The following is a 14,269-nucleotide window of genomic DNA, read 5'->3' as shown; positions in this document are numbered from 1 at the left end:
GACAAACTTGAAAGATTGATGACATTTTTGGAGAAGACATATGAATACAAGCCTGGGTCAAGGGGGGAGAGAAATTGAAATCAGTCCATCTCCTTGACGATGCTATGTTGCAAAGACAGCTCAATTACATTTTCAATTTCAAATCAATGCCAATTCTGCTGAGTACCGTTCCATGCATTTTTCCTCTTTTGTAAATATCGTGTATGTGTTTATGTGTGTGTTATACTTTTGCAGGACAACGCATTTAAACAGAGATGATTTCATATATAAAACTAATTTGTCATTATTTTATGGAAACAAAGAACAAACAAAGGAGAATGCACTGTAAAAACATTTTTTCACAAATGAAATCGACCAAGATAAAATAGTCGAAAAACCATTAATATGGCAAATTATTTTACCCCATCTCAAGAGACAGTGAAGAAAATAAGTATTTCAACACCCAACTTTCAACATGACAATGACTTGAAGCACACTGCCAGGAAAACCAAGGAGTGGGTTCGTAAGAAGCTTATCAATGTTCTGGCGTGGCCCCGCCAGTCTCCAGACCTAAATCCAATAGAAAATCTTTGAAGGGAGTTGAAACACCGTGTTTCTAAGAGACAGCCCAGAAACCTGTCTAATCTAGAGAAGATCTATGTGGAGAAGTGGCCCAAAATCCCTCCTGCAGTGTGTGCAAACCTGGTGAACAAATAGGGGAAACGTTTGACCTCTGTAATTGCAAATAAAGGCTACTTTACCAAATATTAACATTGGTTTTCTCAGGTGTTCAAATACTTATTTGCAGCTGTATCACACAAATAGATAATTAAAAAATCATTCATTGTGATTTCTGGATTTTTCTTGTTAGACTATGTCTCTCACAGTGGACATGAACACATGTGGACCTACCATGAAAATTTCAGACCCCTCCATGATTTCCAAGTGGGAGAACTTGCAATATAGCAGGTGTTCAAATGCTGATTTTCTTCACTATATTATCTGATCGAATTCTATTTCGATGGATTTCACTGCTAACCCATGATCTACATAATTGTATTGTGTCATAAACTGAGAGGATGCCTCTTATTTCCCATGTTCCTCAATTGGTGGCATTTTGTGAAGACCCCGTTGTATTTTGATGACAGATTTTTCCCGCCCAGCAAGTGACACAACCATGCAGGTATTCATATGCGTATGCCACAGTCACAAGTTAAAGTTGTTGGACCTAATTATAACACAATTACATCTTTACTTCTTGATTTAGAACCTCCACTTAATTACACCTTGTCCCATGATAGGCAACCTTTCTCTGGATATTCTTGTCTGATCACCATTTCTAATGCTCACTTCAGACATTCTGAGCAACCATATGTGCCACCGAGTCTACCATTATCATATCAAAAGCACCTCTCTTCCGGGAACGAGCTGTGAATATGAAACCCCAACGGAGCTTTCTAGGCAGATATTATCAGAGGATAAATTGCAAAATAATGGGACAAAAAGCGATAAAATCTTTCATCAAGGGTCATTAAAAGCTCACTCAAAATAAGGCTACAAGTGCATTGTTGGTGAGGGGCAAATAACCTCTGGTGAAATCTGTGTGCTGCACTCCATGTAAGCTGCCAATACAATAAAGGCCTTCTCAGAAATGAGCTATTGGGAACAGTTTAATTTACTGCAACAAAATATGATGCAGTTATTTATAGGGTATAATAAAACATACATGGTTCATGACAACAAATAAAATATTTTGCTTGACTCACCCAGACTACACCTCTGTGCTGAACCAATTTCAACCTTCCTCAGTAACAAACAGTGAATCCTTGAGGTTTTTAACAGCCTCTATAAATCACTGGGTTGAGTATTTGATGGAGGAAAAAAAAAACTAAAAAGGTACACATTTTTGTACAAAAAGTGCAAGGAAGGGAAGAGGTGAAAAGAGTTGCACCAAAGCCACTGTTTCCCATAAAATAAACTTACCGTAGAAGGACAGCTTTCCTTTTACAGAGTTTCTTCCTCTGCTGTTTTCAGCCAAACATTCATACATCCCTGCATCCTCCTGTTGAAAGTAAGGGATTTCCAACACTCCGTTGGCTTTATTGATGTCCACTTTTCGTCCAGAAGAGGCTCCATCGACTCTTCTCCAGGTGATGGTTGGCACTGGGCTACAGGGAAGTCAGCAACAGAATACTGTCAATATTTTAATGGGGGTAGACTAAAATCTGATGATTGACGTTATTATTATAACGTAGTGGACTGTTTTTCTCACAGCAGCATTGTAATACACAAGGATAATTTTACAGTGAAGAAAATAAGTATTTGAACACCCTGCTATATTGCAACTTCTCCCACTTAGAAATCATGAAGGGGTCGGAAATTTTCCTCGTAGGTGCATGTCCACTGTGAGAGAGACAATTTAAAAAGAAAAATCCAGAAATCAAATGTATGATTTTTTCAAGGATTTATTTGTGTGAAACAGCTGCAAATAAGTATTTGAACACCTGTCTATCAGCTAGAATTGTGACCTTCAAAGACCTTTTAGTCTCCCTTTAAAAGTCCACCTCCACTCCATTTATTATACTGAATCAGATGCACCTGTGTGAGGTCATCAGCTGCATAAAGACACCTGTCCACCCCATACAATCAGTAAGACTCAAACTTGTAACATGGCCAAGCCCAAAGAGCTGTCCAAAGACACCAGAGACAAAATTGTGCAACTCCACACGCCTGGAAAGGGCTACGGAGAAATTGCCGAGCAGCTTGGGGAAAAAAGGTCCACTGTTGGAGCAATCATTACAAAATGGAAGAAGCTAAACATGACGGTCAATCTCAATCGGAGTGGAGCCCCATGCAAGATATCACCTCGTGGGATCTAAACACTCCTTAGAAAGGTAAGGAATCAGCCCAGGACTACACGACAGGACTTGGTCAATGACCTAAAAAGAGCTGGGACCACCGTTCCCAAGGTGACTGTTGGTAATAGACCAAGACGTCATGGTTTGAAATCATGCATGGCACAGAAGGTTCCCCTGCTTAAACCAGTACATGTCAAGGCCTGTCTTAAGTTTGCCAATGACCATTTGGATGATACAGAGGAGTTATGGGAGAACGTTTTGTGGTCATATGAGACCAAAATTGAACTTTTTGGTCATAATTCCATTAACCGTGTTTGGAGGAAGACAAATGATGAGTTCCATCCCAACAACACCATCCCTACTGTGAAGAATGGGGGTGGTAGCATCATCCTTTGGGTTTTTTTTTCTGCACATGGGACAAGGAAGACTTCACTTTATTAAGAAGAGGAGGACCACAGCCAAGGATTGTGAGATTTGGGGAAAGGACCTCTTTCCCTCAGTCAGAGCATTGAAGATGGGTCGTGGTTTGTCTTTCAACATGACAATGACCCGAAGCACACAGCCAGGAAAACCAAGGAGTGGCTCCGTAAGAAGCATATCAAGGTTCTGCCGTGGCCTAGCCAGTCTCCAGACCTAAACCCAATAGAAAATCTTTGGAGGGAGCTGAAACCTGTCTGATCTAGAGATCTGTGTGGAGGAGTGGGCCAAAATACCTCCTGCAGTGTGTGCAAACCTGGTGAACAACTACAGGAAACGATTGACCTCTGTAATTGCAAACAAAGGCTACTGTACCAAATATTAACATTGGTTTTCACAGGTGTTCAAATACTTATTTGCAGCTGTATCGCACAAATACATCGTTAAAAAAATCACACATTGTGATTTCTGGATTTTTCTTTTTAGATCTTTTTATCTCTCTCACAGTGGACATGCACCTACGATAAAAATTCCAGAGCCCTCCATGATTTCCATGTGGGAGAACTTGCAATATAGCAGGTTGTTCAAATACTTATTTTCCTTTTTTCACTGTAAATAGATGTATCACTACTGATACTGTTATTGTTAGTTACAATGTAATAAAACTGTTGGAATAATATGCAGCTCCCGCTAAATGATACATTTGATTTAAAAACTCAAGTTTACAAGTTGTGAAACAAAAAAAACATTCTTTTTATGAGATGTTTGGGACACCCAAGCAATTATCCACCCTTTTATTTATTGAAACTGTACAAAGTTCACAAACATGGCGCACCCCCTACCACCACCACCACTTCAGTAAATGTTCTTTTCTTGTAATTACAGCACAAGAAGTCATCATTAGCATGCAATCTCATTTGTTCTCCTAATCACTTCGTAGGGTATTCCACACGTTACCACACAGATTATATTGGTGCGGTAAATAATTGATTATGAGTAATCACTATGGAGGAATAATACACAGGGGAACGTACTTTCCAAGTGCAAAACATTCCAGTTTGACAGTTGAGCTCTTGGCGACAGGGACAACTTCAGGGAACTGGACCTCAATCTTTGGCTCATATTCACCCATTACACCTGGTGTTGCAAAGACAAATAGAGAGTCCATTTCACACAATTTTATCCACTTTAGGACCTCGCGTAGTTTTCACATAGAAAGCAAGATGTATTCGAACTGATAAATGTTAAAAAAAAAAAGGCCACAAATGCGCGAAGACTGATACCTACACCTAGCTCTAGAGAAGTAGTCCCCAAATCTTTTTTACAGTGCCCCCCTTTTTGAGACAAAATTTTAAGCCCCCCCACACACAAACACACACGCACAGTTTTTCTAAAAATACGCATAGGCTTATCTTGCAAAAATCAAAAATCACCGCATTGGTCACTTTTATAGTTACACTTGCGGGTTTATCAAGCGACCAAGAGTAAAAAGAAATCTTAACTTTCTTTCTGCAAAAAAATAACAACTAATTAATTAATAATTATTTTAATTCTTCCTGCAGCCATTTCAGTGGCTGGTGCGGGCTTGTGTGCTCGGTAGTGAAATTTGCTTCATCTGCTAGTTGTAACTTAATAATGAAAAGTGCTCATCGTACCCTCCTGCCCCCACCCGTCAGAATGCCCCTCAGTTTGATAACCACTGCACTAGAGTGAGAATAAGAAAAGAAAAAAGAGAGTATACGCCCAGCTATTTGAGTAAGAAAAAAATCTCAGAGACTTTGAAAGAAGAAACACGTTAAACTCATTGTTGTATCTAAGCCCAGCAGAGAAAGTGAATGGCGGGACCCCCTGTGATTGGCCGTGGTCGTGTGCACAGAAGTGTGTGTCTGGGTGAGTGTGTGTGTTTGAAATGCGGGAGCACAGAGAAAGCTTAGCATACTAAAAGCTAAGCTTTGTGAAGGCTGTAGCTGCACTATTCTAGAAAGTTCAGCAGTACATTAAGTTACCAAGCCTAACGCTATCGCAACAATGTGAGAACATTTTGGATTCAAGCCAGATGAACGCAACCCTCCTGCTAACACCAAGGAGCTGGTATGTCAAATTTGTATGAATTTGCAAAAAACAAACAAAAAAACAACAACACAGCATAAATCTGAAAGTGACAACATACATTTTTAAACAACTATCCCACCTAGTTTCTAACAAACAAAAAGAACATTTCCCATTCCCTGTCAGTTTGCAATCAAGCCAGACTTTGCTGAACATAGCAAATACAAACGTGACAGTGTATATGGTGCACGTACGCTCACAGAAAGTATAGCGATACTTGAGACATAAGAGTCAGCCATTCAACATATTGAGAAATCAGTGTTTAAAGAAATGCTGAAGACTTTTGATATGCAGTATGAATCTTGATACAAAAAAGGTTGCTTTAATCTACTTGTTGTGCTCTTATTAATGTAACTTTGCATTTTTTTTACCCAAGTTGAAATTTCATTGGGAGTATATTGCCCGTTTAGGTATTAATAATTATACCTCAGTGCCAATATTTAAGTGCAATTTTGGAGAACAGAGCCCGAGTTATTTATTATAGTTATTAGTTATTAATTTAGTTTAATTTCTTTTTTAACCTAAGATACATATATATTTTTCTATATTTCAATGCCAATTTTCAAAACAGTGGCAGTCACTCACATTTGACAAGCGCGTTCGCGCCCGCGTACCATCGCACTTGCAGATCTGCACAGTCGGGAACGAAAAATCACGTGCGTAAAATTTCTTACGAGTAGAAAAAATAGGTATTGAAAGACATTGCTTATTTTGTGTAGTGTTGACATTAATTTACGTGTTTATTTCATAAGCGTTGTTTTTGGGATGTGGGAGGAAACCAGAGTACCCGGAAAACATCCATGCAGTCATAGGCAGAACATTCAAACTCCACACATGTGGTGCCCGTATTCGAACCCCAGTCCTCAGAACATTGAGATGGATTTGTTAACCATTCGACCACTGTGGCGCTGCACTTAACTGTTGTGTTCATTATGGAGGCTGCATAAAAAAAAAGCATTTGCTGTCCTAAAGAGTCAAAGAGACAGGCCCATCAGATTTCGTGGAAATAGGCACAGATGATAAGATGAAAGAATGACAGACAACTTAGTTAAAGCCCAATTCATCTCAGAGTCAGATACAAGTAGCTATTCTTTTTAAATGCAATTAAATCAAATTTGAATGAAAATGTAATTGAACCAATTAGACCGAAGACCCGCACTGCCTTTTTCAACATATGCAAGCTCTTCTCCTTGTGGCTTTGTTCTTACCGTCTACTCGAAGCACAAGGGGTGTGGGTGGTCCTTGAACACTGCTTTTGGTGACTGTGTTGGTGACTACACAAGTGTAGTTGCCCACGTCGGAGGGCTCAACTTTGGCAAAGTAGAGGTTGCCCGTCTTCTGGGACACGAATCGCCGTGTGTCCTGGGTGACGAAAGACGGGTACTCGTTGAAGATCCATGTGAACGTAAGATCTGTAAACAGTTGTGGACATGGCAGACATAAAGTGCAAATTTCAAATATGCGCTCTCTCTAAATACCCCAGAGAGAATGTGATTCATCAGGAGCCACTTTCGGTTGCAGGGATGCGTTTAGAGATAAAGCAATTAGTGGATTGAACAGGGCCAGCCTTCTGTGATTAAAGAGTGAAATGAATAACCAAGATGCAATTAGTCTTCTAATCTTGAATGCATGATTTAATGCATTGGATTCACTATGCTATGGTGATTAATGAGATTGCATGAAGACGTTACTATATTCACACACGTATTACTTACAACTGCATCTTATTCATTATATTGTTGATTGTAATCATTAAACCATACTAAATGCTAAGAGCAGTAAAAGAGATTACATTCTGTGGCTGTCGAGTACTTGTGGTTGCCATTAAATCCACTCTTAAACAATAAATGCTTCATTAAAATGATATGCATTTGCATTTTACTGTGATATGGAGCTAAGGTATTCAGTGATGTCAATAACGCTGAGCTAAGGTATTGAGTGATGCCAATAACGCATTACTCCAGTCAGTCAGTCAGTCAGTCAGTTACTGTATGTTTTTAAAGATGTGTACTGAGTTGCTAATTTAATATGGCTTCAACTACACATATTTATTTGTTCATGATGACATCATTTTGTAAATTGTGTGGCATACATTACCAAGTAATGGGTAGGGTTAAGTTAATGGGTTTTTGTGTACTGTGATAAATGATATTCCTGCCACTTGACAGCTGCTAAAAGTAACTCAAAGTTTCTTTTTTCTCACATAATTACTTTTGAAATCAAGTAAGGTAACTAAGTTACTTTTTCAAGGTGACTGTGGCTACTTGGCGTCATACATTAATGTATCCAATTACTTTTTTACTTTTTATTGCAGAACCGTACACACACACCCGCACACACCTATGGCACAGTCTCCTACACAAGTGAAACAGTTTCCATCCACTTAATTAACCGATGTTTATTGTCCATCCTCAAAAGGTGTAATCAATGCCTGCACGCCTGCCATTCTGTAACACCTGTGCTGTCCCTCCCTGTGCCTGCAATGCTATTCATGCTGTTAGACCAAAGTCCACTCTCATATCCATTATGTTCCAAAGGACACCCTGAGGGTTAACGGACCATACTTTTGCTGAGCCAAATAACCTACACTGTCTAACCCTCGTCTCTCCAACAGCAGTCTCAAAAAAGCAAAAAAAAAAAAAAGTTTGCAATGAAGTCACCGTCTGCATTTCTGAAAGATGAACGGCATTAAATAAAATCTGCCTATGTTCTAGAAAAATCAGGTGAAAAAAAAAAAGTAAAATTTTTCATTGGTTAAATTTGGTGAAAATCAGTCAAAATGCTTAAAAATGTCTGGCAGTCGAAGGGGTGTTTTTTGTTTGTTTTGTTTTTTAAATGGCTGAACCTGTTAAATGAGAACTAAAGTCTAAACATTCTTTTGGAAGAATACGTTGTACTGTATGTGCCACAAAACAGTCTAAAAAAAATAATGTTAATAAGACAGGCAGTGAATGAATGGATTTAAAAAATCACAATGTTAAATCCTTCCAAATGGTCAAGAATTGATACATTTCAGGTTGCAAACGCTGTGGCAGTGTCACTGCGCGCTCTGAAAATCCCGCCTCTAGCTGTCAATCAAATACTTTTATCGCCGTGCGCTACTCCTCTGCCTGCTGCGAGGGAAGTGATACACAGTACGAGCTTCCACAGGGCGTGGCGTCATTCTCTCCCTTTGTCCTGTTAAAATTCAGCCAGCATTTCTTTCACACGCGGGTAGCAGCTCAGCCACGAGCGTCACAAATCGATTGGTAAAGAAGCCTGCAGTGTAGTGCAGCTAGCGCACTCGCTAACTGGCAAGCTGCCTTCTTAATCAAAGCACAAGCAAGTGATCCATCGTTAGGCTGTCAAAGTTTATGTGGGCTGGCCATTAGCGTCTCAGCGCAGTGGCATGGTCCGCGGCAAACTCAGTGACCTCGGGCCTCTCACGTCCACATGAACTCAAGTATTATACTTCAGTTCACTTTTGACAAACTAAATGTGAGTGCCTTATGTCATTTAGGCTAAAACTTTCCATCTTCTTCTCATCTGTTACTATTATCTGACAATTTAAATTCTTTTGCATATGCTTTTCTAATATTTTCCCCCTCTCAAGTCACTAATACATCATATGTCATTATCCTAGCCGCTTATCCTCACAAGGGTTGCAGGAAAGCTGGAGCCTATCCCAGCTAGCTTCAGGCGAAAGCCGGACGACACCCTGAGTTGGTCGTCAGTCAGTGAGGAGGAATAGATCCCACCCTGCCCGCACCGTTGGCAGCCGTGTGTACCACTACACCATCAGTGACTCCTAGCAAGTCACTAATATTTACCACCCACCCAAAATTTTCCGTTAGTGTTGATGACTAAAATGTGTGAAATTATATTTCCTGAGCTCAATAAAGTCCTTTTGGGTAAGAGTATAAATAACCAGGTCATTTTTCATCAGCTGGTTATGTGTGCATGTGGTTATTTATATGATAATTTATCAATTATCCATTCATATTATCTTTATGAAGTAATACCATACATATTGGGGGGTTAGCAAGCCTTCAACAAAATGCTATGTTTCTGAGCAAGCTAGTGCTGGCGCTTGTGCTAGCAGTTGCATGTAAACATGCTGCCGCTCTGTCAAATAATGCTCTAAAATTTTGGCGTGGAAGAAAAAATGCTATTATAATAGAGTAATTGAATTATATTAAGTTAGCACACATTGTTTCTGGCATGTGGTAATGGTGCCAAGGCACATATTTTACAATTAAAAATCTCACTGCACACCAACAAATACTGTAAAATTGTCACGAAAAAGTAGATGAATTATGCTTACTGCCATCTAATAAAAGACAATTAATGTGTTCTGTCCTCACTGGCATGAATAAATGAACAAAGATTATAGTTATTATTATCATTATTTATTGTAAATATAGTGTTTGAGAAATGAAATGCACAAGTACAACAGTATATACAGTAAGTGAACCATCTTCTGATCGGGATCGGGGATCGCTTATTTTTTTTAAACTCACTGATCGATGATCGTCCCCAAAAATACTGATTGTGTAAAGCATGGTAAAAATGAGATGAAAACGAGTCTTAAAATCTCTATTTCTATCTTAATCTCAGTTCTGTACTGGTGGAATGGCGGATGACGGTTAGACAATTACTGATTTCTGTTCAAATCCATCCTTGGCATGTTCTCCCTGTGCCTGAGTCATTTTTTCCCCAGGGATTAGCGTTTCCTTCCACATCCCAAAAACATGCTTAGTATCTTAATTAAAGACAAAAAAAATTCCCATTAGCAGTTGAACAGTTCAGGGAGTGCCCGACCTCTCACCCAAAGATACGTAGCTGGAATAGGCTTCAGCACAGCCATGACCCCAGTGAGGATAAACCGTATGCAGAATGAATGAATTTATATTATTCATATTGTTCATAGATTTGGTCTGCACGTTTCCAGCTGTTAAGCCACTTTTCCTCGGAAGGGCCACCGCAGTCTATCCCAGCAAACTTTGAGCAGGAGGCGGGGTACACCCTAAACGTGTTACCAGGCAATCACACAGCCCATATAAACAATCATTTAAACTCACATTCACACCCATTGGCAATTTAGAGTCTTCAATTAACCTATCATGCGTGTTTTTGGGATGTGTTCTGCAATTAGAGATGCCCTAGACCTATAAGTCCAATACTGAGGTAGTATGCACCTGATAACCTAACTATGCACCGTGTGTGTGTGTGGTCAATGTAGTCGACTTTGCTATCGTAGGCGGACCTAGAAAATATTCAAAGCAGGACAATCACCATTGTCATCTATCATTTTCTTAAACTGGGTGACATGGTAATATCTAAAATGGATGGGAACCAGATTTTGGGGAAAATTGTCACGCATTTACCTCTGTATTTTTATTTTGTTTGTCCTGCCTTGACATTCACCCTTACCCTTGTTACACGTCAATAATACTCTTAAATTCCTCACTACATCCAACAGATTTACAGTGAAAGCTGAGGTAATATCCAACTTGCACCTTAATAATTAATCGCAGAGTTTATTCTCACCAGATCATGTACAATAATGCCTCTTTTGAAACATCCTCCAAAACTGCAACAAAAAAAAAAACTAATTGGTTGATTAAGATTCCACCCATCCACTTTCTGAGCCGCTTATCCTCACAAGGGTCAAGGGAGTGCTGGAGCCTACCCCAGCTATGATCGGGCAGTGTCATGGCCATGCCGGTCCTTGTCCTGGCTGTGCCGGTCCCCGTCAATCAGTGAGACACACACCTGTGCCTTGTTCCACGTAATCACGGATGATAAAAAAAGGACTCCATGTACAGTCTGGCCTTTGCCTCGTCCCGCACTCTCCTAATTCTGTTCCTGCTCTCCCGTCTACCGACCCCCGCCTGCCTACTGACCTGCTTCTCACAGCTGATGACTTTGTTACTGCTGTGGCAAAACCGATATGTCAAAGCAGAAAAATGCAAGTTTCACTGGCCATCCATCGCGTTCCTGGGTTTTATTCTTGGGGAGGAGGAAATTCGCATGGATCCCAACAAGATCGAATCCGTCCTTCAGTGGCCCACCCCCACGAACCGCAAAGAGGTTCAAAGATTCCTTGGATTCACAAACTTTTATTCCAAGTTTATTAGAAACTTCAGCTCCGTAGCTGCTCCCTTACACGGGCTCACCTCTCCCCACAAGTCTTTTGAATGGAACGTGGCCTCACAGGCCGCCTTCAGCAAACTCAAGCCCCGCCAACAGACTGTTTGTTGTGCCCCCACTGAGGGGGAAGGTGATACACTGGGCTCACACGAATCGGATGGTGTGTCACCCAAGAGCCAGTCAGTGGTGGAACAATGCTTTTGGTGGCCGAACCTCAAAAAAGACATACAAGAATATGTCAATGCATGCCTGGTTTGTGCGGCCAATAAACCCTCTCGAATACAGGCTGCTAGGGAGCTACGTCCATTGTCCGTCCCCCAACGCCCATGGTCCCACATATCCTTAGATTTTGTGACTGTTCTCCCAAGCTTGCAGGGTCACACTGCCGCTCTTTCGGTGGTGGACCGGTTCTCTAAAATGGTCCACTTCATTCCACTGCTGAAGATTCTTTCCGCTAAACAGACTTTCTGTTACCACGGCTTGCCCACAGACGTGGTTTCGGATAGGGCCCCTCAATTTATCTCCCGATTCTGGAGGGAGTTCTGCTCCCCTAGTCCCAGTTCATGTTCGTTCAATTTTATCAGACACTTTCCCGATTGGGGTCTGGGGCCAGCCATTGGGGAGGTGGAGGTTGGGGGGTTATTGTCTTGGCCCTGCTGTGTCATGCCTTGTTCCTGCACTCTCATGATTCTGTTCCTGCTCTCCCGTGTACCAACACCCGCCTGCCTACTGACCAGCCTCTCACGCCTGACGACTTTGTTATTGCTGCTTCTGTGGACTGCCTGTTTGATCTGGACTGAATAACAGGGTTTTCCCGAACCGCCTCTATGCCTCCAGAGTTGTGCATTTGGGTCCAACCCCATGTTCTGGTCGTGACAGGCAGGAGGTGGGGTCCACCCTGAACTCACAATCATATTTAAGGGGAATTTAGAGTTTCCAAAGAATGCAATGCTTTAGGGATGTGGGAGGAAATTGGCGAAACCCACCCAGGTACGGGGAGAACATGCAAACTCCACACTGGCAGAATCCCGGTGCCCAGAACTGTGAGGCCAACGCTCTAACCGGTTGCACCACTGTGGCTGATTAAAGATTCATTGTCATTGCAAAAGTATATGGCAGTGCCTGGCAGATTTACATCGCCATTCCCTTTATCTTATGTATAATGTACAGGCATCATGAATACCCCTGTAAAGACATTAGAGGAAGAAGAAAAATAAAGCATGAGAGACCAAGGACAGAATCAATCAAGACTCGCTTTATACACATGTGTACCGTATGAGAGGAATGGATGCGCACAACTTATTTCACCATCCTATTTATTTTTTTATTATTTTCCACCTTGTTTACAGTGAACCCTTGACTATTCACGGTCACCTGTTTTATTTTTATGTGGAAAATAATCTCATCCACCGGCTGAAAAACAACTATTTTTATATTCTTTCTGTAATGCCCTAAAATTTCACAAGAAAAAAAGGAAAGGTTAGTAGGAAAGTACTAATTGGTATTTTTATGGGTCACCTTGGCAATATTCATGTCATCATACTCGCAATTCCACTACTTAAAAAATATATATATATATATTTGTTCAGCCGTTTCTATGTGTATTAATGTATTGAGCCTTGAGTCTAAAATTATATGAATGTGTTCTATTTAGGGTTTAATCTGCAAGTAATTGTAAATGTTTTGGGGTGGGATGTCAATTACTCGTGGATTTTCACCATTCAAGGCAGGTCTTGGGTTCGCTATACTCTACATTTTGTTCCCATACCTATCTGTATTCATCGCACACAAGTCCCCTCCACAAAATGGCTTAGGTCAAACACTTGGAAATCCCTGCAAGCAATATGTGTTGTTAGTCACCAACAAACGTTCTGTTTGAGGGGATCTGCAATCCGAAAAGAGAACAAGTGATTTCAGCTTTGAGTAAATATAAAAAGCCCGCTTCCATTAGTGAAAGCCGGTCAGATGCATTAGGTTCTCTCTGACCACACACATTCAGCTCTTCCAAAAGAAAAGGATGTGACAAATAACATGTAGCCTAAATGCAGAAAAGCATGTTTGTAGATTATTTTTCCATTTTATAGAATATTGAACATCTTTTAAGTTGAGTACTTACAGCTCACAGATTTATAGTTTTGTGACTGCATCCAACCACTTTCTGGAACTGTCAAAAGTGCTTTAAAGCATCGTGAAAGTGAAATAATGGCTATCTGAATCATGCATGGGATACAGAAATGTTTTAAAGGGGAAATGAGCCAAATCCCTGTTTAAGACCCAGCTTTGTGAACATGAGTTATGTCCTTTGAACCTTTATGAGAGCTTGTTTCTCACGTTTACAGAACTTCGAGTGCGTCATCAAATGTCTTTTCTCTTTCAAATACATATATGGCTATTTTGTCATGAATTGCAAAGCAATTATTTCTGAGTGTGTCCACTAGAGCGTACTGTAATTGCGATGAAAAGTGCATGCATTTGATCCATTTTTAATAGCTATTCTTACCATTATTAGGTCTTGCTGTGATAAAACTACATAATTTCCTTCATTCATCTTTCATACTGCTTATTCTTATTTGTATAGAGGGCATACCGCCTATTCCATCTGCCTCTAGGTGAGAGACGGGGTATATGCTGGACTGGTCACCATCCAATTACAGGAAACATACAAAGTATTAACAACAATTGCCAATGCCAAAGCTAGGCTAAAGGCCTCTGCCACCACCAAAGTTCGGCTAAAGGCCTCCACCGCCTGAAAGGTTGGCTCGCGCCCCGCTGCC

General features: G+C 40.6%; 1 protein-coding gene across 3 annotated transcripts in view; it reads right to left on the bottom strand.

Annotated features, from left to right (window-relative positions):
* Positions 1-14,269, bottom strand: part of cntn3a.1 (contactin 3a, tandem duplicate 1) — a 91,719-nt gene that overhangs the window by 30,773 nt on the left and 46,677 nt on the right. For all 3 annotated transcript variants that reach the window (XM_061834298.1, XM_061834290.1, XM_061834308.1), the window contains 3 exons: positions 6,572-6,775; positions 4,289-4,391; positions 1,963-2,147 (listed from right to left, as the gene is read on the bottom strand). In XM_061834298.1, coding sequence (XP_061690282.1) covers positions 1,963-2,147; positions 4,289-4,391; positions 6,572-6,775 — 492 coding nt within the window. The remainder of the gene's footprint in view (positions 1-1,962; positions 2,148-4,288; positions 4,392-6,571; positions 6,776-14,269) is intronic.

This window comes from Syngnathoides biaculeatus, chromosome 2, assembly GCF_019802595.1.
Source record: "Syngnathoides biaculeatus isolate LvHL_M chromosome 2, ASM1980259v1, whole genome shotgun sequence".
Classification (NCBI taxonomy): Eukaryota; Metazoa; Chordata; class Actinopteri; order Syngnathiformes; family Syngnathidae; genus Syngnathoides; species Syngnathoides biaculeatus.
The sequence above is the reverse complement of the archived record's forward strand: the minus strand, read 5'-3'. Positions and strand labels throughout refer to the sequence as shown.